The 27,187-nt window shown below is 46.1% G+C and overlaps 1 protein-coding gene across 1 annotated transcript; it reads left to right on the forward strand.

The window, feature by feature from the left end:
- Nucleotides 1-969: 969 nt before the first annotated feature.
- LAPTM5 (lysosomal protein transmembrane 5) lies at nt 970-27,151 on the forward strand. Its single transcript, XM_075114747.1, has 8 exons — nt 970-1,137; nt 10,547-10,640; nt 19,486-19,562; nt 20,219-20,347; nt 20,871-20,996; nt 21,546-21,641; nt 24,871-24,963; nt 26,524-27,151. The coding sequence occupies exons 1-8, from the start codon at nt 1,051-1,053 to the stop codon at nt 26,596-26,598; spliced, it is 777 nt and encodes a 258-aa protein (XP_074970848.1). The 5' UTR covers nt 970-1,050; the 3' UTR covers nt 26,599-27,151.
- Nucleotides 27,152-27,187: the final 36 nt, after the last annotated feature.

Below are 27,187 nucleotides of genomic sequence, written 5' to 3' on the forward strand. Positions count from 1 at the left end.
ATCAAGAAAACCCTCTGTGTAAGCACTCGTAGGGCTCTGCGCTACCTATGCTGGCTAAGAATGCTCCTGGAAGGATGAAACAATGAACTCAGTGAGTACATCTGGGATGCTGAAACCAGGCATGCTGGTATGCGAGTGCCCTGAGAGCTTGTTTGAGTGTGCCCGACTCAGTGCATTTACCTGCTGGGGAGCTGCCACCCTGCTGTGGCATTCCAGACCTTCCCCAGGAAGCCAGAAACTCAGGTCAATCTGCTCCACAGAAGGACTAAAGGATGAGTTTTTTGCCCCATAGAGGGGGGAAAGGGAAAAAGAGAAGGAAAAAAAAAAAAAAGTTTTTGATGAGAATGGTAATAAATATATAGCAAAAAGCACATTTTAGTAGAGTTCAAGCATGGGTAGACGGTCTGACATCCTACATGGTGGCTAAGTCACCAGGTTCACGTCTCTTGCTTTTCTTTTCCAGGAGCTGACTAACATAAATCACATCAACTGTGCCAGGAACTAGGAGCAAATCTGCAGAACTGTCAGCCAACAACGCTGACCCTTGGACTCCCACCACCCTTCTGGTCCCAGAGGCCAGGGCTGCTCAAGTATCGGCTCCCAGGAGCACTTCCAAGGAATAGTGACTTTGCTGGCAAGGAACGAGCTGTTTCAGATGAAAGAATTTGGATGCCTCACTGCAAAAACAGCAGGTCAAGTCTAAGGTGAAATTCCTGGCCCCCCGCTTTTGTTTCTGATGATTTTTGTAGGACAGAGCTGCACCCTGCTTCGGAGCCCTCCTGTCCCCGTGTCCTCACCCACTGGACACCACCTGCCCGAAGCAGCGTTTGTGCTTACATTTGCCATCTGGGATGTGCAAGCAGTTAAAGATCTGTTAGAAAAGCAACACAATTTTGCTTTCTTTATTATTGAGAAACCAACGACCTCATGTGACTTTGTAGATGACTTAACACATTTATAGACCAGGAAGGAAGTTGAGCTGCACTGCTCACTTCGCTTTTCAGTGGGGTGGTGCATCACTAACTCTGAGCCGTGCGGAGGGATCAGAAAATGACTGCCCAAACGACCACTGAGCCCCCCAAATGTTGCTTCCTCAACATCAAGACAGCAACAATCGCTCTAGGGATCTTCCACATGGTAAGTTACAGGACTGAAAGGGCGGGCAGGGAGAGGCAGACAAGAAAAGAGAGGCAGAGGTGTAGCTTTGCAGAAGGTGTAATCATTGCGGATCACAAGGTTTCCCGACTGTTGACTTTTTTGTGTCCCCAATTATTGAAGAGGGATGGACAAAAGAGGAGAAGGTGTTTGGGGTGCAGGTTGCAGGAAGAGATTTATTACTGGGAGGGTTTTTTTAACTATTTTTTTCCCTGCCTTTACCAGTTGGAGCTCATAGAATACCACTCTGCTTCCTGTTTTTCCCTTGCAGCTTAATGCAGGAGCTCTTGCCCGTGCCAGGGGTGTGTGGCTTGGCCAGGGCTCAGCATGGCTACTTGGACCTGTTGCTTAGAAGCTGGGCAGCACAGTGGCAATGGAAACTGTGGGAGTGCTGAAATTATGGGTCACTGGAGGGAGGAGGGATTTAGGTCCTAGGGAAGCAAAGGGCGGGTGGGTAAATCTGCCTCATTTCTCTTTCTACGGCCAGTTGGACACTATACGCACTGTTTCGGTTTCCGTTTTGATCTGCGGCTGTGTTTAGCTGCCAGGCAGCTGGCGTAACTTCCCCGGGGGTGGTCACAGATGGCAGCGAGCAGAGGCAGCAGAGCCTGGAGGGACTTTTCTTCCCCGCTGCCTGGTTGCTCAGAGGTGCTTTCAGGTGGCTTTAAGTCACACTGAGAATGTGGTTTCTCGCATGGCAGAGGCACTTAAAATAATCCCATCTGTTTCACTCGGTGTGCGCGGTCACAGGTCCGGAGCCTGCAGGGTGATAACGGCTAACGGGGGCTCTTAACCCCCTCCTTGCAGAGGAAAAGTGGAGTGAGGAGAGCTGTAGCCTGCGAATATGTGCTAGGCATGGCAGCTGGGGCGACCATTCCACGCATGGGAGTGCGTGGGACCATGCCATGGTCCCCCTGCAGCACCAGTCTGCTCTCCTGGGGCAGCAGGAGCTATCCAAGCTGCCTGAACAAATCCTGGCTGTGCCATAGCCCCCTCTTCACTCACACAAAGCCAGGGCAGGGGTCCGACGTGCTGGTTTCACAGTTTTGACTTCCACGATGCCATTCCTGCATACGTCAGTGGAGGATTTGACTCATGACGTGAAAGGCAAAAAAATCTGTAGATGGGTTTAGCTGCTTTTTTGGATAGTAAGATAAAGGCAAAGCATCCAGTGAATGAAAGGATTTTATAAACATGCCAGGAGCAGCAGCGCCGTCGGCTGCTGGAGGCAGTGAGCAAGGCGGGTGGCTGCGCTTGGGCACAGCACAGCATCTCCGCACCTCCCTGGTTTGGGGCAGCAGATGGTCCTGTGCCAGCCCAGAGCAGGAGAGCAGAGGAACTTGGGTCTACACCGCATCCTCATGCAATGTAACTGCCGACGTCTTTCCCCTGGCATTACTTGAAAGCCAGGTGCTGTAGTGGCATTATTAATCATTTGGGGACTTCAAAAACATTATGAGATTTGTTAAAAGGATCATGCAATTTTATAACCTTTTTTGCCTTCTGCTTTTTGAGTATCTAAATTACACCCTGGTCAGGCTACTTGTCTTTTTGCCACAAGCTCAAAGCTTATAATCTCACTGCTTTAAAGAAAAATAGATTGCTGCATTTCTTGTGCATTTGCATGACCCCAAGACACAAAAATTGAAACACAGGAGAGTTTGAAACAGCTGAGAGTTTGCAGCAGAGCACAAGCAATTTCTGACAACCAATTAAACATAAAGCCATCACAGAGAGCTAGTCATGAACTGCTTAGAAACAGGACCCTCGCAGGAAGCGCAGCCAAGATCTGAAGAGGAGCTGGCAAAATGAAAGGTCTGTGCAAAGGTGGGAAACACAAGACAGGGAACTACGACACATTTTCTCCAGAGAGCTACAAGCACGCTGTGCGACATGAGCTATCGGTTAGCAGTGGTGAAACACAGGTACAGAAAATGAATTAATTGTTTTCGTAGCTGGGAGGGTGAATCATAAAAAAAAGAAGCCTCCTTTGTGTTTCTCGGAAGTCAGCAAACGCTTTGAACTGAGGCACATTTTTCTCATAAGCGTTTCACTACGATGCCACTACCAACAATAGAGATTCCTGATTTACACCAGAGTGTGATGGAAGAGAATGAGACGCCGCCTCTCAGTGCTAGTGGCTGGCAGGGAAAACTTAATTACCAGAGACACCATATGAAAGATGTGTTGTTTCAAAAATGTTTTGTGGGTCTGTTGAAGACACCAGGTGAGTTTTGAACAGCAAAAGGCAGAGGGCCTTGGAGTGAACCTTCGCGGTGCTCACAGGAAGGAGCCTGCAGAAGAGGTTCAGAGGTCTACTGAGGGCAGGCGACAGAGGCTGCTTTTCTTTGCAAAATGGGGAAGGCTGAACTCATAAGACAGATGTCCAGAGTCAGCCCTAAGTCCAGCAGCCCCCCAGCCTGTCTCCTACAGCAGCCAGCAGCGGCTGCTTAGAGAAGGGATTGGAAGCAGGACAGGTACTAAGTAATCCCTGCCCTGTGCATCCTCTGCAGTCAGTACGTCAGAGGCTTCTTGAGCTTGAGGTTACATGAAAACTATCATTTTTCATTATCATTAGCTGTTGTGTCTAATAATCTCCAGCTCTGTTCTGTTCTCGTTTCCTTTTCAATCATTTCTTTTCCATGTTTGACAATTCTAGTGTAACAGGGTTTTCTATGAGCAGAGGCTGTTTCATACAGTCTTTTTTATTGCTGTGAATGTTATCCATCTCCTGACTGTTAGCAGTGGAGACATGGTTCAAATCAGAAATTGTGTGTGGTATACTTAGCTGTAGATTATAATTTATCCTGTATAAATAAAAGGATAGGTATCTGTTACAAAAAAAACCACAACACCTTAGATTTTCTGCATTGCTAATTAAAAGAGTGTAAAGATCTGATCCTGGGTCCTGAAGCCAAGGGATACTGCCCAGCTTGGTGTCAGCCCCTTCTGGGGCAGACTGGTCTTGAAGAAAAGTGGTTGGAGTGGTTCAAACCAAAGCCAGGGAGCAAGCTAAGAATGGCCATATGGGCAATCGGGGGTCTAGTGCTGGAGCTACCATTGACCCTCTTTTATGTGGGACAAGTCTGCATTGAGTATAAATGTGACTCTGAGACCATTTTTAAATCAGGCTTGCCCATCACCCACAGCATGTCTTAAGCACATTCACAGGGAAGGACTTAGCAGTAATAACCCCATCTGATATTTTAATAAGGGCCAAACTCTCATGCTGCAGTCAAAGCCGCCTGCATGTGTCCCCTTTCAGCTCTTGATTTGTCTGACTTGTCTCCACCTCGTGCCTGACAGATCACATGCAAAATGAACTCACCATGGGATCTCATCATGGTTTTGGAGGGGATCCTGCAGAGCCACAGCTAGGTCCTTGCTCTGCTCTCCTGCCCACGCTGGTAGTCCCCGCTGCCAAGCCTGCCTGGGTAGGAAGCATCCCTGTGTCTCTAAATGGTAGCTCTTGTGCAGCTCCCCCACTGTCACAGTGACCAGCTGGATGTGGCTGGTGGTCAGGAAGGTTGGGCATCACCCTCTGAAACTTTGTGACACATCATGGCAAGAAAGGGGCAGTGACTACCGTGAGATTCCCGCAAGCATGATGTACAAGATCAACGCAGGGCATGTGGTGCCAGGGAGCATTAGCCTCATTCAACTTGGGTTTAGACTAAGGAGCCAGAGATGCTCTTGAAGGCAAGGTTTGACCCAGTAAAGCACATGGGGGATGGAAGGGGCCGCCTGAGCCCTCAGCTCTTCAACACTGCTGCTTTTGGCTCCTGATAGAGCGACTGTCAGAGCAATACCAGAGTCTCTAACTCCCCGAGTCTCTGAGGGTCCCAGTGTGCCTGCACCTACTGTAGCATCACGGTGGGTTTCTTTTATACAGAACCCCTTGAGAAACAGTTTGATTTTTGGAGAAGGTTGTCTTGCCTTACTGCTTTAAGAGATAACACAGAATAGCAAATACCTTTTCCCTACCTCTTCTCCACCTTTTTGATCATGTAGCTGCAGCTGGGCAGAGGCAGGGAAAAAGAAAAGGGGATTTATAACTCAGCAGTGACTTGGATGATTTGCTACATCAATACTGTTGGTTTGTATCACTACAAATTATTGCCGTGGGTCCTAGAGATGAATCATAGTCATGCTGGGTGATAGTAATGCCATCAAACACAAGCTCTTAGGCTTTGTGGCAATATCTCCTATAAATTAGATTTGTCTCACTGCTGATCTCTCCATGGACAGTTGAAATAAATTGTGGGCATTCTCAAACAAACAGGAAAGAAGAAGAAGGGGAACAAGGAGGGGACAGAGTTGTGTGATTAGCAAAGCTTCATGTGATGTTGTGAGGTGGCTTGTAGGTGACTTTCAAAGAAAGCATGGAGGAGATCGTCCTTCTGCTCATCGGCCCCTCCCAGGCATGAAGAAGCTCAAGTTATTTGACATCAGCCACAAGAACCAGGCTGGAAAGTGGCTTCTGTGCATACAGCATGGGCCAAAAACCTGCAATCCACTTGCTACTAGTCCTTGATTAGAGTCAAAGAAGGTCTTAGAAAGCAGCATGTCTGTAGCTTGGTCTGGCCTCTGATGCAGCCCAGCTCTTCTCTTTGTCACCTCTTTAAGTCAAGGAGCAGAGTCTCATCTCTGGGACCTTCCCCAGGTCCAGTCCTCTCTGGTGGATACGACTCTTGTTGGTACCGAGCTCCAATTCACTGCAACTTCACTGGGCTGTGGCTGACCTGAGAACACAGCAGGCCCTGTGCTGCTCCCTCATCCTCCTGGAGCATCTCTGTTGCACGAACAAGAGTGGGAGAAGGAGGCAATAGGAAGCAAAAATTTGAAATGTTTTGAAAGAAAAGCAAATGGGAGCTAAAACTACTCCTCGCTTCATCCTACCCTGCCACAACAACCATTTTTAAATTAAAGGAAGAAAAGGCGAAACACTGAAAGGATGGCATTTAGATGGGGTGCTATTTGCCTTCGAAGTGCTGGGTGCTTGCGCACACCGCTGTCAGAAACCTTCGCAGCACCCCAATGCACTGTTGGAGCCGCATGTCACTGTCCCCACTGACCCCTCTCCATCGTGGCTTAAAGCTCTTCTTGCGGAAACACCGGCTGTGAAAAAAAAAAAACAAAAGGAGCGGCCGTCACACCAAGGCCACGTGCATAACGATAAATTATTTGGCAAGTAGTTAAGCTGTGCATATTTCAGAAAAAAAAAAGGCACATGACACAACCTCTAACAACAGTTTAACCCTACTGCAGCCGCAGCAACGTTACTCGCCAGGGAACGTCAAGCTGTTAAGATTCTGCCTTGCAAGACACCCCCAGTTTAGCTGCCTTGGTTTAACGACTGGCTCTACCTCAGTCCTATGCTATTTGGCCCAGCCACTTCATTTCCTGGTGTTATAAATCATGTACCGAGAAAGGTGAAGCCCTCCTATTAAACAGAGGCGGCAGTAAGATGAGGGGTCCTCCAAAAGTCGCAGCTGTAGGGGATAAAATAAGAAGGGCTGGCTGGCGGAGGGGGCTGGGAGACCGCGGCACACCAAGTGAGCTGTGACTTGAGCGCCAGGAGGTGAAATTTCCTATTTTAAGCCTGCCTCTCTCCTGTCATGACGTAACAATAAGAAAGGGAACTGGATGTTTGTCTGAGCAGTCCTGTCTGTCTGATATGGGAACCTTTTGGTTTCTTCTGGAGCCGAAGAGTGAATCCAGTGAGAACATATACAGCCTGGCAGAGCAAGGGGTGCCAGGCAGACACCACGTCAATCTTTCCCTACCTTCTTCTCAAATTGAGGTGAGCAGCCACTGTAGAGGTTTCATCACCTTGTATGTGTATTCTCTGGAGGAATAAATGAGATTGTCACATGCCAGGCAGCAGCATGTCAAACCCAAAGTCAGGTGATGGAGAGATATCCTGGTCCTCACACGGCACTTGTGAAGGGGAGGCGAGGGAAGGGCAGGCAAATCATTGTTTTATCTTGTTGCAGTTCAGTGGTCATTCTTTCTATGCAAAAGCCCTTATAAATGGTAAATTTAAACTGAATAATTTCACTTTAAAAGTCTTCTCCTTAATCTTTCAGGTAGGACTTGGGTTTTCTATCTGACGTGTATTTATTTTATGTAACTGCAGTTGGTGTGGTTGTGTGGCTCATTTCAACACTTGCAAGGAAACCAGGAACTCTTTTGCTCTACTGTTCCCCTCTTTGACTGACGTTAGAGGTGGTTCTTTGTACTGAACTTTAGGCTCTGGCTCTGCTCTGGCTGTAAATCCACCTGGAATGGGAGCATTTGGGATTTCATGTCCTGCATTCACTCACTTGTCTTTCAGGAATGAAACTGATGTTTTGGGCTCAGGTCATCTGTTTTTCTCAGGCCTCCATTTAACAGAAACCTGAAAAAGCAATTTCTTCCTGTATTTCCCATGTTGACATTTGAGGGGTTTGACCCACAGGAGCAATAAGGGAAGCAAAATCTCTTCAAGAGCGGGTACGTGAAACCTCTCAGACAAGTTAGGCCACTTGAAGTCAGCGTGTGATCTCCGTGTGTGGTTAGTTAAGAGATCCTTCACATACCAGGGGAGACTGTCGAGTGTAGAGAAACTTCAGATCGGTGCAATTTCAGCCTTGACAATGTTTAACGCTTCCATGGGACATTAAACTGAATTTATGTTAATTTTATTGTGTCCCCGTGTAATGAGATCTAGATAATTCTCCTTTTCCTGTCAGCCTCATGAACAAATTGCAAAGTTCATTCACTGCATGGCAAAAAGAAATGAAAAAAAGTAGTGTGTCTCATGCAGCTGTTGAACAATCAGATATCAGACAGGCCAGGAGAAAACATGACACATCCTTTCTTCCCACTCAGCCTCTAGATAGTATTTTAAATTCAGAGGGAAGGCTTGTGGTGAGACACAGGGTCCCAGGCCCCACTGCAGCACAAGTGTGGCTTGGTAGACGCTCACTCGAGAAGCAAAGGGCTCTGGGGCATGTGCTCTTCTGGAAACTGCACTTGCAGCTTGTGGCACAGAAAGCTGATGAATTTAGTTTTGAAGGTAGTTTCTAGGTCTCCTGCAGCAAACGCAGAGCCGGTGGGAGAGTCTGCATTCCGTTCCTGTCTCTGCTGCAGGCCGTCCCACCCAGCCTTGCTTCCCCTTTCCAGGGCAACGCGAAGTCTTGCTTTCCATGCCTCTTTGTGTTGCTGGCTTGCAGTGTCAGCCCTAGCACATCTGACTAGACGTTACTCCAGCCTGAACTCTGCTTGGATCTTGTACGGCACCTCCAGCCGCTGCTCTGCAAAAGACAAAAAACATGATTTCTTCTGCTCGCTTACGGTTAGGTTTGCCTCATCTCCCTGCAGTTGCTGATTTTGTGCTGTTTCTCATACACGAGGCTTGCAAGCACGAGTGCAGACCACAACAGTTCCGGTTCCTCCTTGCCCGCATCACTTCTTCAAGCGCTTGTTGAAATGAAGGGTTGCTATATCTGTTGGGGAAAAGCTGTTTCAGCTCTGCAGTGCCTGAGCTTGTGTTGATCTTGGTGGCAGAAACACACTTGCTTCCTGCGTCAGCGTGGGGTTCAGACGACTCACGGACAGAGGTTGTGCAGTCCAGATAAAATGGCTTCTGTCATTCACCTCTTCGTGACAACCTCTTTTTTGTTGATGGTACTTTTGTCCCTGGTAGTCTTCAGAATGGGTGCTCCCAGTGCCGGTGGGGTGAAGACGGAGAGTCACATTTGCACAGGTTTCTACATTTTTTGCACACCTCAGGGTTTCCTCTCCTGCAGACTCCGCTCCCACGCCTCCGAGGGAAAAGTGCGCAGTGCCTGATGGTCCCTGCATTCCTCCTGCTCTGACTCCTGCTCTCTGCTCTCAGGTTGCCCCTGTGGCTGTGGCAAGAGGTCCTCCTGGACAGGGCTAAAGCTCAGGCAGTGAAGAAGTGGCAGCTCTTTGCACAGCAGCAGAGAGGTCAGAGGGCTTGTCCGGACAGTGAGATGCAGCTGGGTGTTTCCTGCCTCCTCAGGGAATGTAGCAGCAGGCTTCCTCCCCAGCCACCCTCGCTGTTAAGCCTATTTTAAAATGACAGAACAGACAGTATGCTGCTTTTGGAAAGTGCAGCTGTAGGTACGGGACCGGCAGACCATGCTGTGCTCCAGCTTGCTACAGCCTAAAGATGCAGAAGAAATGAAAGACATACCAAGCATGGGGAGGACAGCAGAGATCAGAGGACAAGGAAGAAAGCGATGAACAAGATGGGATGCATGGTGGAGTCAGAAATGTGCCATGTCACTATACGGTGCTGAAACTGTCAGTAAGGTGATGAAGGAGCAATAGATGGCATCAGAGTAGTCCTTTACCCCAGGAGGAGTTATTTGCTCTGACAACACTGTGGGCAGTGACTGATGCTCCATGTGGACTTTGACTTCTTGTTCTCAGATCTGCAACAGGTTTGGTCTCCTTGGCACATGCTGTCTGTAGCGTACACATTGGCAGGGTGGGATTGTCCCCAGGAGGGGATGTGGTGGTGTGTCTGGTACATGTTTCCTAGTTTCACTTGGACTGAAATACCCTGGACGTGCAGCCTGAGGTGCTCCATGGTGAGGTCTCCAGCCTTATGGAGGCCTTCTGCAGCCCCTGACTGCCCAGTGCCCCACATGCAGCAGGAGCTCTCCCTAGCCTGGGGGTTAGAAACTGATTCTTTGCTACAGATGATCACTGTTTGGATACAGAAGTTCAGTGCTAGGACTGAGACCACAGCTATAGACCTCACTCCGTCTCACAGCTTGCGAAACTCAGAATGGGATGAACCATGGAGTCCAGGGTTTGATAGTCCAGCTCAGAAACTTGGTGGGGACTGGAGAAGAAATAATTTTGAATCAGTGTGAAAAAAGCACATTTAGAGATTTTTCTCAAATAAATAAAAGAAGGAAAATTATATATTCGTTAATGAAGTAGTATATCTAGGCTTACAGAGAGATCTTTATTCTTTTTGCATTTCTTTTTAGACTTTAAAATACTGTTACTACATATAGTTACATATATGTTCCATACATATAGCTCAATTCTGAAGCAAAATGAAATTTCAAAATGTAAAGCCAGGACTTTCTGATTTTAAAAATGTTGAAACAAAACTCATTCACTGTATAATTCCTCCATCCTCTTCAGAAGCTGGCAGAAAAAGACACTTAAATCAAAACCATTAATAAACTGGTAACTTTAGCCTCAATATTTCCTTCTACAGGATTTTAAACCCCTCATGACTCTCACTTGGAGACCCATCCTGCATTAAGGACTGTGGCCATTGCATGCTCCCTGGAAATAGATTTGTTGATAGGAATTTGGCCCAGATCCCACTGAACTGTGTCTTTTGCTGTTTTTCTCCTAGGTTATGAGCGTTTTGCTGCTGATCGAATACTCCCTGGAGGTGGCGAGCGGGAGAGGCTTTTGCAAAGACCTGGACAAGGATTACTACAAAATCGGTAGGTCACCGGGATGCTGAAAAGCAGCAGAGGTCTGTGGGGTTGAGAGGGAGCCCAAGGTCCTGCATTGGTGCCTCTTCCTTCTTCAATAAAGAAAATTGGACACTGGTATTAGAGCAGGTGGGCCAAAAGCTCAGACCCAGAGACAAAATTTAAGCTCTAAAGATCTGGATTTTGGTTTAGGCCATGGCTGTGTTGGCTTTTTGGAGGCCAATGTAGAACCCGGTAAAGGTGTTATTTCAGTGGACGTGGCCCTCAGTCCAAACTCTCCGGTACCCCCAAACTCCTCCTGCCTTCCCACTCCCTTTGCAATACACTTCACATTAATCTGATAATCCTGGTTTCCCCTTCTCTTTCTTTTCATCAACTGTAGAGCAGTTAAACCTTAGACACACTGTTGACTCCCTTCACATGCTGGGCATTTTCCAGGTAAATACTGAAGTGCCTGACCAGCAGGACCTAGTCTGGCCAGTGACCTGGGGGTCCCCGAGTGGGGAGAAATCGCAGCCCCACACTAAACCCCATGGGTGTGTGGGCTACCTGATGTTGCCACCAATAATCCACCCTCTATGCCATGGAGCCACCCTCTTCTAATCATCCATCATGGTGCAGGGGTCTCCCACCTCATAGCTGAAGGCACTTCAGAGCTCCACATCAGCCCACCTCCCCTTCCCCCGTCCCTTTGCCCCCATCCCCAGAGGTTCCCAGCCCCTGGTGGTTTTTGCAGAACATTGGTTGTCTGGAAGAAGCAGCCAGGCTAGTTTGTATCCCACAAAGAGTTACAAGCATCACATTCACCACAGTTGATTGAATTCATTTGGCTTGAACTAGGAAGGATCTAGCTTGGCTTTCAGAGGTCTAACAGATTTCTCATGTGGGGTGTGATTTAAAAGAAAATAACTCCCCAAACCTCAAATATTACCTAACCAGGTCAATTTTGCAAGAAGCTCTTTAGGAGCAACAAACGCAGGGTGCTTTTTCCTTTTCTTAGTCACTTTTCAGTGTAAAACCACAAGCTGAGATAACCCTTCTCTGCTCTGTGCAGAAAGACGGAAACCAGACTCCCACACCTTGCATTGTCTCTCCCTGTAGGGAAGGTTCATAGTCAGGGAAAAAATGCAACCCACAGCAGCAAGGACTTGCCTGTTCCCTGCTTTTCCACTGTGTCCTTCCCTAAGCTGCAAGCACGCACAGAGAGGCCCCCTGTACGTGGAGGAAAAAGTCAAGTACAGAAGATTCCGGCACATCCCAAACTCACTTGTCCGGGGGGTAGGAGTCAAACACAGTGGAAGGTACCGAAAACGGGCATAGTCACTCTCCAGGTGAAGTTACTCCAAACAGATGGGCTCACATTTTTCAAGAGGGGTTTTAGGAGGCACCACTGGGATCCACCAAGGCTGTTTTGAAAGGCATCAGGAGTGAGCAGAAGATGGAAATTAGGGTGAGCCCTGCTAATAGGACACTGAGCAAGGCTCTGCTGGTTCCCATCTTTTACACTGGGCTTTATTTCCGAAGTAGCCCCTTCTGGGTGGTTTGGAGGCTATTTTGCTTAGCTGTGGTCCACACGGTCCCTCTGGAGCTGTGGCTCAGCTCCACACCCAGTGTAGACTTGCACGATGGCTGCTTTGGAAACTGCTTTCTGCAGAGCTTTCCCCTTAGGGCAACAGGCAACACGCTGAACAGGCTCTAAAACCAGGCTGTTCGCAGGCGGCTGGGATCAGCACGACAGAGGTAGGAGAATCCACTTTTCCATTTCTGTAATATATGTTTCTAGTTTTAATTTTACACATACAAACTGAAGAACATAATGCAAGTGTGACCTTAAGTTCTTCCTCCCTTTTTGGGGTTTGGGGTCTTTTTTTTTGTTGGTTTTTTATTTAGTTGGTTTTATTTTGATGCACCTGGCTTGGGCATGGACACAGTTAGAATTCTTTTTTCCTGATGGTAGAGTATGCACATGCGTTCTGACTAATACAGTGATCTGAACTGCTGAAAAGTGAACATGATATTTGCAGATCAGAATACTTTCCCACAGATACAGTTATGTAAAAATAACAAATGTTTTTAATTTTTTTTTTCAAAAAGAACATCCAAGGCTAGTAATTTTTACTTATCTACAAGTATCTAAGTAAAATATTCTTTAAAGAAAAAGAAACAAATCATTGAGACAGATTTTTCAGATAATTTCCATACGAAACCATTATACGCTTTCTAAGCAAGACGTGCATTGCTGCAAATCTGGAGGGTTTTCTTTAAGAATAGAACCATTCTGAGCGAAACTGGGCCCATTTTTAACACCTCCCCCTCGTCCCACACAATCAAAGTGACATTCCTTCCCCCTCCCCCTCTTCCAGTGCCTCCTACACAAAAAGGAACATTTTTATAATTAAAACCCCAGCACTTCCACTTGGCTTCTCTTCCCAAGCATTTCAAAGGGCTCTGCTTGGGAGATTGTGAGTGTTTTGTGATTATAGCTGGAACAGGCACAGTGCAACCCTTCTATTTCCAGAAACTAGCAGGGAAGCAATACAGCAAAGCAGTACAAAAAGTTCAATTTGACTTCAAAACCCAGATGGAGGAGTTGGAGAACAATTTGGGGAGAGGTTCTGTCGATGCCCTCAGCATCTGCTGCTCTATTTGTAGCTCCTGCCAGATTAAAGCACATCTCAGAATATTTAATGCTAACGTTGTAGTTATAGCCCAAGAATATAAACAAGGCAAGTTTTATGGGAAAATGCTTTTCACATGATACAGTAGGGAAAAATACGTATAGGAGTTCTTTATAAGGAACCAGAGCTCCCTCAAGGTTTCTCAGCAGTATGTTTTGCTGCCTTAAAAAAGGGCTGGGACTCAACTTCCACAGGTACGGTCAGGGACGGAGAAGGCAGGAGAAGGGGGAAGGACAATTGGGACCGTTGTAGGTGTTCGTGGTTGCCAGGGTGATGGGAAGGGTGATGGGAAGGGTGACTGGGTCAGCTGCCCTTAGAAGAGGGATGCTCCGTCCCTTGCAGCCTGCTACTCCTTGCAGTCTTGGCTTACATGATGCCACAGGCAGCACAGGACCGAGAGCGCTCCTCTGAAATTTGTTTTTCAATGAAAGTTGAACAAGAAATTGATATAAGGCCTGCTGAAAATGTTGGATTAAAATGGGAAGAAGACCCGGTTTCTTCTTTGTCTTTGGGAGCCTTGAAGATTATTTTCCCACCCCCTAGTGAGGTCAACACCAGGGTGCTGGCTAACCTAAAGTAGGTCTAAATTTACTATTTAACTAATAATTAAGAATTAACACAAGACTGATTTGGCCAGGCAGAGGGAACAGGATACAGACTTTGTTGTGTGGTGATTTGGGCCATTCAGTTGCCATTTGGAAGAATTAGGGTCACATCTCTATGCTCTACCTCACATACAGCAGAAATTTGGATGTGCATTTCCCATGCAGCCTCCCCCATTTCCAGTCTATTAGAAACCTCATGCTGGAGCTGAGGAGCCTTCCTAGCAAAAGTCTTCTTGGCAGCGCTTCCTTCCTGAAAGCACATGAGCTTTGGCAGACTGGCTTTTCCTGCTGGAAAAATAAAACCAAAAAGCAATCCTCCAAAAGACATTTCAATTAAAACCTCCTTACCAGTTCTAAGCTGCTAGCATAAATGGTTTTCTGCCTTGAAAAGGTTACACCCCACTGCTTGCCATAGGTCAGATCTTTAGGATGTCTTCAATTCGTGCCTGTGTACCGTCTGTGTGTTAATCACACTTATTTTTCATTAATGACTATAAAAATTGAGGCTTCGGACAAAGTACCACTGGAAAAGTTGTTTCAATTTCTGTCCAGTGAGCCAAGCAAAATACCTCAGTTATGCCTGGAGACCTGTGTGCACAGTGTCTGCCATACCCTATGCACACCGTTTCCTATGCGGAAAATATTCCCGCCTTCTCTGATGAAAAGCAAACCTGGCTAAAGGGACCAGGAGGCGTCTTTCCTTTGCTGGTCCTGCCCATCCTTTGAATGTGGCTGTCCAGAAACAAGTCCCTGCAGCTTATCAGCAACACCGAACCAGACACTGCCCTCCTTGACAATCTGTGAATGCAACTGTTAAACCACAGCTTTATAAGCGCTGTTTGTTTTTCCCATGCCAGTTTATTGGGCCATAAAATAAAAAGGGGTTTCTCTGCATTCATGGGAAATATTAGGACTCATTCAACGTCCCTCCTGGCTACATTCAGGGCAAAAACCCTGATGTGACGTTAAAAAAAATAGGCATTTGGCAAATAAATGCTCTCTCTTCCTGTTGGGTGGGTGGGGTTTTTAGTACTACTCGTTAGCATTGCAAATATCTAGTGCAGCTCTGTGGAGGCTCTGTCATATGCCCCCGTTCTGGTTACACCACCTCCCCAAGGAAAATGGCATTTACTTCACAGCACGTATATATTCCTTCTCATTAAATTCCCCAGGATCTCTGGGAGACTCAGGTAGTCTCAGAGAATTTGAGTAGAAAAAAAAGCACAAAAAAGAGCATGTTTGTTTACTTGTTGCTACTGTTTATTCCTGTATGCTTTTGGAAAAATGCATCCCTGAAAGGGGGCAAGCTCTCACCACGCTCTCTGCCAGCACTAAAGTGCCAGTGCCAGCATGGAGGTGGCTGTGGAACTGAAATATTCCTGTGGGTAGGATATTCCAGGGCTATAGGAAGCAGGCTTTGCGAGGAGCAACGTTTGTTCTCTGCCTGATTTTGTAATCATCGAATCAGAGCAAAAGCAAGGTGGATCCCTGGAGTTTTCCAGTACAACGTCCTCTTGAAACAGGGTTGACTCTGAAGTTGGGGCAGCTTGCCCAGAGCTTTGTCCAACTGAGGTTTGCAGGTTCCCCAAAATTAGAACTCCACAACCTCTCTGCATCCCTTTTCAAGACTTCATCACTTATTGTAAGGTTTTTCTTCCTTTTATCTGGAATTTCCTTCATCATAACAATTGCCTCTTGCCCTGCAATAACAGCCCTCAAAGAGCCAATACACCTTCTGCAGGGACAAACCCTGTTATTCTCTGAACACTCGGGTACTGTTTAAGGTGCTGTAGATTTAAGGTGCTGTGCTCAGGTTACTCCTGAGACAGGCACCCAGATGAACATGCAGAAGGAACACAGCGCAAAACCGTGCAGTGATGCCCGTGATTGAGAGTACACAAGTGCTCAAGCTTCGTTCACAGTTCATAAATTTTGCCCTTTTTGGAGGGTTTTTAAGTACAAAGAGACAAACATTCATCCTACAAAGGCCAACTAAGCATGAAGGGAAATACTGGAGACTTAAAAATTCACATCTTATATTTTCAGACAAGAGATGCTGGGCATGGAAACAGCCTGTTAGTCACTAATCTGGTCTCTAGGGTCTGCTGTGGCTGCAAGTGCCTCAAACCCCAGGGATGCCCAGGGATCCACTGCTGGTTCTGGAAGGTAACTCACCACTCTGCCAGCCCTTGCAGAGTATTGCAGGTGGCATTTGGCCTCTCTGTAACATGTACCACATTCCCATCTCACGGAGGGTTTGCACAGACAGGGCTAAGAGCCAGCAGCCACCACTATCTAAGGGGGTCACTCCTTTAGCCCATCTGCTAAATGTGCTCCCACAAAGGGAGAAGTCATTTTGTTTAAGTAAATTCTTTGATTACTGAGATCAAACCCATTGGTTCTAAAACGCCCCTGGAACGGAGAGATCTGCTGCCAGCAGAAAGGAACACTCTATTTGCTGTGAACACATAGGAAGCAGACAGTGCGTGGAAAGTTGTTTTCTCTTGGTTTTCCTTTTCTTTCCATCCCTTTGTGCCTGTAGCATTGCGGGCTTTTTGTTTCTTTGCTGTTTTGTTTAGGGTTTTTTTGATCTAGGTTCTGCTTGGAAAATTCAGCTGGGTTCTGCCTGCAATTAGCCTGCAGAAGCAACGGCCAGTTGTGCAATTAATTAGCAAACCTGCCGAGAGAGCTGGAGCATGAGACCATGTAGAAAGAGGCAGAAAAACACAGCTGTCTCGAATCTGAGGAAACACTGTGCTGAGGAGATAAATCCTCTCTGGGGCAAACTTGTAATGGTTGGTTCTGGGAGGAAAACCAGGGGAAATGGCTCCAGGCAGTTTGGGGTTTAATGGGACTGGGATGGTCTCCTTTTATGGCTGTTCCTATAAAGGCTGAGCCTGTCTTCTTTGTGAAGTCTTCTTTTTTTGTTTCGAGTTTATGCTGTCCTTGTGCTAATGTTTGGCTCTTTGTGTGCCAGATCACAGCCTTGTCTCTACTCTCCTGCTTCTGAAAGGTGGGTTTGATTTTCTGCCTTGAAGCTTAGCATCTTCCCACGACCCCTGTGAGCCGCAAAGCCGTGAGCAGCCTCTTCTGCAGTAACGTCCTTTCTCCATCGCGCTCTCTGTTCTCATTTGGGGTTTGCTGGATTTGGGTTTTCTTTCTCTGCTGTTTCCTAAGGCTTCTTCCTCTTCTGTGTTTCAATTCTCATTGCGTTGTAGCAAACAGATCCTGCATTTGGTGTTTTTATTGGGTTATAAGTAAAAGCTATTTTCTTGGTTTGTGCCACCAAAACTCATTTTTCCTGGTGTAGGTTAGGTGTTTGTTGGATACTTTTGATCGCTCCTTTAGGTCTGGAGTCTCTGACACCTCCATGTACAGCAACTCATGCAGTGCTGCTCCCTCTCTTGAGATAAGCTATTTTTGCCTCTTTAAGGGGTGCAGCCTCTTTAAAGGGTTTTTTCCTTTGAGACCCAGAAAGAAGAGGCTTCTCATGCTCAGGGAAGGAAGTACTGGTCAGAGCTGCTTCTTAGACTAAAGCTTTGGCAGCAGCAAATATCATTTCTAGAGGAGACTCAAGTGTGGTGTTAATTCCTGGGAAGAAAGTAAGGGAAGTCAAAATATCTTTTGTATCGATGCATTTAAATGAAAGAAAGTGCACTCTCTGTTAGCAGAGTAAGGATGTGAGGAGAGTTGCTGGTGGTGCCACCTGCCCTTGCTCCTCACTCAACCCAGCTGTCAGGCAGGTCCTCCACCACCCTGGAAAAGATCCCGAGCTCCTCAGTATTGTCTTTGGTCCTTTCTTCAAGTGTCATTTGTCCATACCCGCATCGCTTAGCGGGGCCTGGGTGCAGTACTTGACAGTTGGCATGTGTCGGGGGGGCACATGGGTGGTAGCTCTGCCCTCTTCCAGCACGGCTCTCCCTCTGACTCGGGCTGGCTGGCTGCCTTTGCCCCCTCAAACACAGTAACTGGCCAAATTACGATATAGCTATGACTGCTCCGATGCAAACGTTTAGTTGCTGTAAAGAGCACTGCTGGTGTTATCCGCCTGAAAAAGAGCTTTGCTGCCTCAAGGTCTTTGTGAATTGTTTTATTCTATTCTCAGCAAAGCTAGGAAGGGAGTTAAGGATGCTTGGTGTATGCCCAAGCACTGAAATACTCTCCCACCTGCCATAAATATAATGTGGTACCACAGCTATAGGCAAACACTCAAAACTGGGGGAGGTGGAGGGGCGTTTTCATGGGGAAAAAACAGGTGATATGGAGCAGTGAAGGATTTCAGAGCAGCTGGAATGTATGGGGGATGCCATCGGATAAAGTGCAATTTCTAGATTTCTTTATGAAAACAAGTGAAAGGGGTAACAGGAAAAATAGTTCAGCACTAGATTTATTAAATAGCCATGGAAGAAACTGGGCAGTTGGCAGGGGGATAGCAAAGCAATAATCAAATATTTCTGATGTTTGAGAAACTGGTCCTCTGGAAAGGATCAGCTGCTTTAAAAAAAAGTCAGAAAAGTTAGAAGTTTGGCTCTTTTCTAATAAAACTCAACCCTTATTCAAGCACTTGAGAGTTGGAGACGCCAAATAGACTGTTGCTATTTTGAACTCAGGTAAAGAAATAAGAAGAAATCAGAGAGGGAGTTGGAGGCACTGCGAAAGACCACATCCTGCAGAGGCAGATGAGGAAAGCAGCCGTGTTCTGTCTTTGGAGTGAGCTGCCTTGTTTGTTTGTTTTTAAGAAGCCAACCAACTTTACCAAAGTAAAGTTTACCAACTTTACCCTGGTGCTGTCTAGGCTACTAGGAAAACCAAAGGTGTGTAGCGTACAGTGCGAGCAAGGCTTTGGCAGTCATCATCAGGGCAGGCTGCAACACCAAGAGGGAAAATTGCTTCCTGGGACCTGTTCAGTAGGAAGCTATGCGTATGCAAGAGATCACCTTCCTGCACCCAAAACAGCTGACAAAGATTCTCTTCAGCCCTGTAGGTAGGACTGTCTCATGCTGTTCTCCTCACATTTATTTTTAATGTGTATGTTGCATCTATAGCTACAGAGAGTGGAGGTGAGATATTTCACCCTGAAACTGTGGTCCATACCAGCGGTGGGTGGTTAAAACTCGTGCTTCTTGTCTGCTTGCAAGTCTTGCAGATATTTCACCAGGTTTCACTATTGGTTGCTTTATCTGTCTTTGAGTCTCAAAATAATTTCCCACTCAGACTTAAATCATTAGCTAAAAACACTCTGCCATTTTTCTACTTCATTTTACCTTATTGTAGCTTAGGATATTTAACGTTTCAGTCGAGGCAATAAAGGCTTTTGGCTCTGACATGCCTGAGCTGACAGCCTGCTCAACCCAGGGGCTAAAGGAACAGAAGCTTCAAAGACGGGTGAAAAAGTGGGTGTAGAAAGGGAAAAAAAGAGGGTTACCTTGGAGCTGCGTGGCGTTCGTTCCCCCACATATACAAATCTTTCTGACAGGTTATCGCATTTTAACTCTTCCATAGAGGTAGGATCGAATTGGGACATTAGGCTGTGGCTTTTAGTAATGTTGTAATTACTTTTATTACTTTTAGCTGATGTCATCACCAGTTTCCTGTTGATCATCATGCTGTTTGCCATCAGCTTCAACCTCCTCCTTGGTGTGGTGAAGGTACGTTCCCCACAGATGACTCTCTGAGCTCGGGTGTATTAGATGAGAGACTAGAGGACGCTCACTGAAACTGCTGATCAAAAAAGCAGATCAATATCTCTGCTCTGTTACAGAGGGGGAAGGCAGCTGGTCTGCAGTCTCATCTGTAAGGCTGCTAACTGCCAGATTTACCCAATCTGGGTGATGCTTCCATCAAGACCATCTTTCATGTTAAGGAAATGTTATGATTTGGAAATGTTTTATTGCCTCATTCCATTGCTCTTTTGCAAGTCAGACCCTGGACTGTAACTCTCCTAATACCCTGGGGATTCATTTCCTACTTCAGGAGAAGAAATGACCATGCGTTGGTGTGGAAACCCAGCTTCCTCTGTAGTGGTAAACTTCAGGGAGAGCTGAATGACAGCTCTGATGGGTTCTAGTGCCGATGTCACATAGTGAAAAGTCACAAAAACTTTCTAAGGGGGTGAAAAAAATTAATGGTGATGCCCTTCATTGTTTCTGAACCAGTTGTGACCATCATACATGGAATTAGATGGAGAAATTCCAGGAAAGTATGTATTCTTGGAGTACCTTAATATATGTCCTTTCAGGTGTCGATAGCTGGTCTCATTCTCCCATTCAGAACAGAAATAATTGGCATAGCTTTTCTTTCGCAGAAGAGGGAACGTTTCCTGATCCCATTCCTTGCTCTACAAGTCATGGACTTTCTCCTCAGCCTCCTAACGATGTTCAGTTCCTACATACAAGTCCCAGCAATCATTTCTGTGTCCTCCCTTAGCCACACGGTAGGTAACATCTTGCTTCCAGGGTGATCTCTGTCCTCTGAGATGCCGACCAATGTGCAATGTAAGAATAAAGGATCATTACCTTGGGGCACGGTTCTTAACAGCGAGGTAGTTTCTATACTGGCTGGAGACAGGATGCACCCCTTGGGGACTGGAGGGTGTGCAAGGGACACCAGTGACAGCTCGGACATTGCCTAGTCTCCCATCTCTGGGAATCTTCCTATTGATTTTATTTTCTGTCTCATGGCTTTGGGGAGGTTGTTCCGGGTGTGCCCAAGACAGGGTTGGCTTGCTGGAGAAGCTAGGAATATCACTGCTCCAGTTAGAGGCCTCGTCTGCGGAGCTTGTATAAATCAGGCCAACAGGATGGTTTGCTCATCATTTTGGCTACTATAAGTGAATTAAATAGCTTAGGCTGTCAATGCGAACAAAGCACAGGCCCTGTGTAAAACACGGAAAAATCTATAGGATTGATGCAATCTTGTACTCATAACCAGATTCCTCTTCCCTGCCCTTCTTGCAGCAGGGACACTCGAAGATCCCTTTCCTGGCTCTGCAGCTGCTGGATTTCTGCCTGAGCATTCTCACTCTCTGCAGCTCTTACATGGAGGTCCCCACCTATCTCAGCTTCGCGTCTTCAGAGAATGGGGTAGGTTATGAGCAAGCTCAGCTGACTTGTCGTGCTGTGAACCTCTATGAAGTTTCTTTCACTGGTTGTTAAGACAGAGTAAACTTTCTCTGATCTCTACGGTATACCCAGAACTGCTCTGTTTGATGACAAAAGAGGATTTTCAGTATGTTCTCACCAAAACGGTATTCTTGACTGACAGCTTGCTTATGCATGTGTTTCTTAAAAGTACACCTTTTTTTCTTGTAAGAATCTTATGGATGCAAACTGCAGAGCAAAATGTTTTGGATAGAGCCTGCCTGCATGCATTGAAAATTCATCAACTTTTCATCTTTATTAAACAGTCATACTTTTAGTTCTCATTTAAATAGTCTTCTGAAAATCTCTGCCAAAGGAATGTTAACAGTAGGCGGAAAAACTATCCCTGTGCTCTTTCTGATGATGAAAAGAAGGTGGCCGATCCCACCTCTCTGAGAGGCAGGCTGAGAACCTCTGTTTGCACACCACTTCGTGTGACCCTGGTAGAGAGAACAAACATTTATGACCAAGACCTTCTCCCTCTTTTCACAGGGCTTTTTTCCAACCCTGGAGAAGTTATCAACAGAGGAATATGCCAAAGTGATGGTCACCTTCACTGTTGCGTTCATTGCTGTCCTCCTCCTGAAGGTAAAAGGCTGCAGGGTCTGGTGAGGCTGGAATGAAGCTCTCTTGCCTGGGGGTAGGAGGAATTGTTTTTACTTCTCTCTCAAATCTGCTAGGGCATTGGAAAACCTCGTGGGTCCCTCCTAGGGCATAATAGGAGCCATGTCTCAGCGTAGTGTCTGAGGCAGGTCTAATATTCAAACCACTGGTTTTATGCTTCTGCAGATGTGAGTTATAAAGCAAAATCTCTCTTACATCCAGAAACTATTACTGCCCATTCATCTCCAGAAGGATAAGATGATTGAAAATAAATATAGAAAACTCTTCTGCTATTGTGTGCCAAAATAAATTAGATCATTAAGCAGCAGGTTAGATCTTCCACTTGGGTAAGTTGCTGTATCCGCACTGATATAAACGCAGCTATGCACACTGATACCCTGAAATTTAATTAAAACCCGTGAGCTGCTAAATCCTGCTTACATCTCAGAAAACTCCACTGTGAGGTGGTTTCTATTCTTCTTGCTTCAACGGATCAGAGAACAGGTTTTTCACTGAGGAGTTTCAGACCAGCTCAGAAAAAACAGATCTTTCCAGGTACTTGAACAGATTCTGTCACAGTGAAAAATGCTGCTTGTTAGTTGGAAAGCTTTTTTTTATTCACTCTTCTCAGGTGGCCAGACAAGCCGGTGTGGAGTGGAGTGTCTTGTATGATTTCACTGCAGACATGACTTTAGCATATCTTTTAATATTTGCATAAACTGTGCAGTAGGATTGGAGATAACCCTGAAACCCACCTGGCAGGGTGGGTCTTCAGCTAAAATCTCACTGACCTGGCAAATCGATTGATTTGAATTTTCCACAGGGTTAGCTACAAGACTGTTTAACTTGCAATGACTTCTTGTGCTGAGGTCTGCAGGAGAATAATTAAAAAGAAATAATAATAAAAGATGGGCACAAGTACTTCTTGGGCTACTAAAGTCCCCCAAACAAGTCATTAGGAACCCCATCCTTTAAAGGTAGTGACAATCCCTCCCCTCTCCCATGTGTAGAAAAACCATTTTAATGAGAGAGCTCCTTCCAAGTGATAAAGATCTGATGAGGAACATGGCAACAGCACAAAACACTTTAGACCTAAAAAAGCCATTTGGCCAGTTTAGGGCCTATTGGTTTCAATTCACTGAATGCCCACACCAAGGTGGCATCTAAATATGTTGGACTAGCCCAGGATCTCTGTATAAATTGGCTTGCTTAATGACCCATCACAAGCATTTATTGCTTTTACACTAAAATGCTTTTCCTGTGTATCTGGTGCCGTTTGCCTGCCAGCTTGCAATTACTGTCCCCAAATAGTTATCTGCATCCCACACCATGGCGTAATTCAGCTAAAAGGTGGTCCATCAGATGGAGAAGAGATGGGGCACCTGTGCTGCTGAGCCCCTCTGCCAGTGACCTCATATGAGACCTGCAAGACTTTGCTCACCCTTTCAGCGGGGAAGATTTCTGGCAATGCTAGGGGGGTGGTAATGCTTCTCTCCTTTCTTTCATACAACACCACCCTCTGCAGAGAGCACGTCCTGTTGCAATGTGGAAGACGCTCCATGCACTTTGCAGCTCCCTGCCAGTGTGGTGGCTGGTTGTATGTTTACTTGTAGAGCCCCAGTGGTGATATCATCAGTTGCTCAAGTTCCTTGAGCAACAGTTCCTTGGAGATGCAACGTATTCAAAGGGAAGGGTGAGAGAAGGGGTGATGCTTATGTAGCACCATCAGGGCAGTCTCCCTCGCTGATCTGTGTATCTACAAGAAATCTTTAGCTCACCTCAGCATCATAAAGTCATCCCCCTCTGCCACCATGGTGATAAGAATGCAGAAACCAAAGGGAATAAAACATTTCTGATGGGAAATGAAATAAAGGGTTTAACATAATTACTTCTGAAGTAGCTCGCTTCCTGACCTCCAGGACAAGCCGTTCCCATGCACTTACGTTAACAGCTGCCAGAGAAGTTTTCCCTCTTCAGTTCTGTGTGGAGAAGGGTATCTTGCAGTGACTCTTGAGTGTTTTGATTTACCAGTAATGGGATGATCCCAGGGTCACTGGCTGCCTTTGCATAAGCTGTGTGTACTGATGTATTCTGCTCGAACCTGCTATTGCTTGCAGCAGTCTGAACTCAACTTCATTGAATTCAGTGCAGATACGGGGTTGGCACTGCAGCAAACTCTTCCAGAATCAAAATCAAAGAAATGGTTTTTTGTAGCATTTTTAAAAATTTATTGGTGTTTTATTTGCAGATGAGTGGGGTTTTTGTACAGTTTATATGATGGCTTTCGTGTCTTGCATTTTTGCTGTCTGTATGAAGAGGCTTTTGGAAGGAGGGGAAGGTTTTTGCAGTATTCCCTAAAGGTGGTCAAAGTTTGGATTTATCTCCTAATCTCTGGAAGTTTGTTTGAGAGATGGATTCCTTCAACTCAGATACTTCATTCCTTGTTCTCATTCTTTGTCTTGGCTTTGTTTCAAGACAAACAGTCCTCATTGTTCTAGGAAATCCTAAGCTACATGGCTTGTTCTCGGGGCATACAACTCCCTATGTTCCTTTGAAAATGCCAACTGTTTTTAAAGTAGGTCTTAGGCCAATAAAAATAAGAGGCACACGACTTTGCCTCACTGCACAGAGTAGGGAAAATATTTATTTAATATGGTATGTTTCACAGGCCTTGCTTATTTTCTTGTGCCACAATCCATCAATCGATCCATTTTTCTCAGAAAAGCTCTATTTATTGCATCTTGTAACTCCGCGAGGTGCAAGGCAGTCTTGTCAGAAAAGTGTGACTATTGCAAGTATAGGATTTTGTGGAATGAGCTGGCCTTTCAGGTCTGTCCTTGTTGACCAGGGAGACTTGGATCTCTGGGAGGTGGATGTTATGCCCAAGGCGCTTTTCTGAGACATCCAAACTTTGTAGCCTGCTCAGAAAAATAACATGAAAGACAGGCTTTCCTTTCCTACCTGGTAGCATTGCGCTGTTGGAGGTTTTAAGCATGTGCTTTATAGTTAATGGTATTACTAGTCCTAATGACTTCCCACACCATGTACTCTTCCAAACAGATGGAGTTGTCACCTTTCTAGTGAAGGATCAAGAGACACTGATTTAAGGCCCTGGGACACATGGTCCCAGGCTTCTGCCTCCGGAGAAGAGAGTAGGACAATAGCAGGCTGATTTGACTTGCAATGTGATGACATACCTCCTTTTCCTTTTCAGGCCTATATGTTTAAATGTGTCCTGAGCTGCTTTAAGTACATTAAAGCCAGCAAGAGAGAGGAGGCGAAAGTCAACCCACAAGCAGTTGAAAATGTGAGTAAAGACAGCTTCAGACTCACACCACGAAAAGGTGTGGTTTAGACTGATGAGATGCGTGATGATCCTTACTCTTGCTTTTTTGTTGGTCTGAGAGATAGCTCAACCCTTCAAATGTGCATTAACCGGTACTAATAATCAGTTTCCCATCCTATTATATGCCTTTACCTTTACTTTTGTATAAAATCTTTCAAAGTCAATGGTATCTGCAAAGAACCTGAAACTCATGCTTCAGGCAAAGAAGATAAATGGGAATGTATCACTTGTTTTCTCTGATCCAGAGATGTGGCTTTCATTTCAGTTGAACTTTGGTTTCTATGCCTAATAGTGCTGCCCTTGTTTAAAATTAAGTTTGTCTTCACTTTTCACTGGATCAATGTCTGAGACATTTGGTGCATTGCCCTTCATCTAGCAGTTTGCTAAATAATGAATATCAATGTCCTTTCTTAGATTACTCATGATTTCTTTAGTAGTAGCATCCAGCTGCTCTAACACAATGGAAAGATATTGAAAACCTTCCAAAACTAAGAGGTACTGTAAAGATGGATGAGAATTAAAGGGAGTGTGAAGTGTAGGCATTTGTTTTGTTGGAATGTGGCAAATATGATGAGCCTTGTCTTGGTCATGATTTAACCCTGACTGGCAACTCAGCCCCGCACGGCTGCTCGCTCACCCCTCCTCAGTGGGATGGGGGACAGAACTGGAAGAGTAAAAGTGAGGAAACCTGTGAATTTTCTCATTGAGATAAAGACAGTTTAATAGGTAAAACAAAGGCCACGCACACAAACAAAGCAAAACAAGGAATTCCTTCACCCCTCCCCACGGGCAGGCGGGGCTCAGCCATCCCCAGGGCAGCAGGGCTCCATCCCGCCTAACGGTGCCTGGGGCAGGGAAACGCCATCCCTGCCAGCGTCCCCCCTTCCTCCTCCTCCCCAGCTCCGTGTGCTGGGCATGAGGCCATGTGCTGTGGGACAGCCCCGGTGTGGCTGGGGTCACTGTCCCTGTCGTGTCCCCCCCGAGCCCTTGTGCCCCCCCAGCCCCTCACTGCTGGGGTGGGGTGTGGAGCAGAAAAGGCCTTGGCTCTGTGCAAGCCCTGCTCGGCAGGAATGGAAACATCCCTGGGTTATCAGCGCTGTTTCCAGCACAAATCCCAAACACAGCCCCGTACCAGTTACTGTGGGAAAATGAACTCTGTCCCAGCCCAAGCCAGCACATCATGCCATCAGCGTGCACCCCTGCTGTGCATGCATCATGGCCCTCTGCAATGATCTGAGCTTAGTTTCTTTGCTTAGGCAATGAGGTTTATATTCTGGACATTGAAGAGCCTTGGTCCATTTATTGCAACCATGCTTTGGGAGAAGGAGGTGGGACAGGCAGCAAAGTGGTTATAAAGTGCTGCTGATCTCTAACTCTTCTGGATTCCTGCCCTTTATGTCTTACAGGCCATGTGGTTACTTTACCCTGCTTTGAACTAGGTAGAGAAATGCAACCAAGATCAAATCCACTTGAAACCCTTCATGTGACCCCCAGAGCATAACTGATGATCTTTTCTTTCAGGCTGTGCTGCCATCGTATGAGGAAGCCTTAGAGTTGCCTTCCAAGGAATCCCCACCGCCCTACATAGCAATCTAAGCTCCGCTCATGGAGAGAAGACAACATCTGTATTGCTGTTGGTGCCTCTTACCCCTTCTGCCAGATAGTCAGCCTCACTGAGAAGTCCTTACTTTATAGCAGCATCGTGTTTGTTACAATCCAGCTCACTTTGAAGTGTAGGCACTGGCCTGAACCCCTTGTCAGGCTTGCTTTATGCCAGCAAGATGCTGTTTCTCGTCTGTCTCACAGCTAACTCAGCATCTGAGACCCTTAGGAAGTGGAGTGGGGGGGAATTGGACAGAACCTTTTTGCTGACATAGTCCGACCCTGAAGCTATGCTAACCAGCACCTTTTAATAAGGACCCTGCGGGAAAGGGATCATCAAAAGAATGAAGATTTGAAATGAACTATAATGTAGCGCTCATCCTGTCTGTTTATGATGATGATTGATAGTGTGTACTCCAGAACATACAACAGGCTGGGATTGTCACAGTACTGCTCTGCCATTTTATACCCGAGTGTTTGCATATTGCTTTTAGTGTCACTTGAAAGTGACAGAAAAATAAAGAAATTTAAAAAAAAAAAAATCTGTTAATTGCTTCAATACTTTGCTGTCTGATTTCTGAAC

The sequence above is a fragment of the Phalacrocorax aristotelis genome, chromosome 20 (assembly GCF_949628215.1).
Source record: "Phalacrocorax aristotelis chromosome 20, bGulAri2.1, whole genome shotgun sequence".
NCBI lineage: Eukaryota > Metazoa > Chordata > Aves > Suliformes > Phalacrocoracidae > Phalacrocorax > Phalacrocorax aristotelis.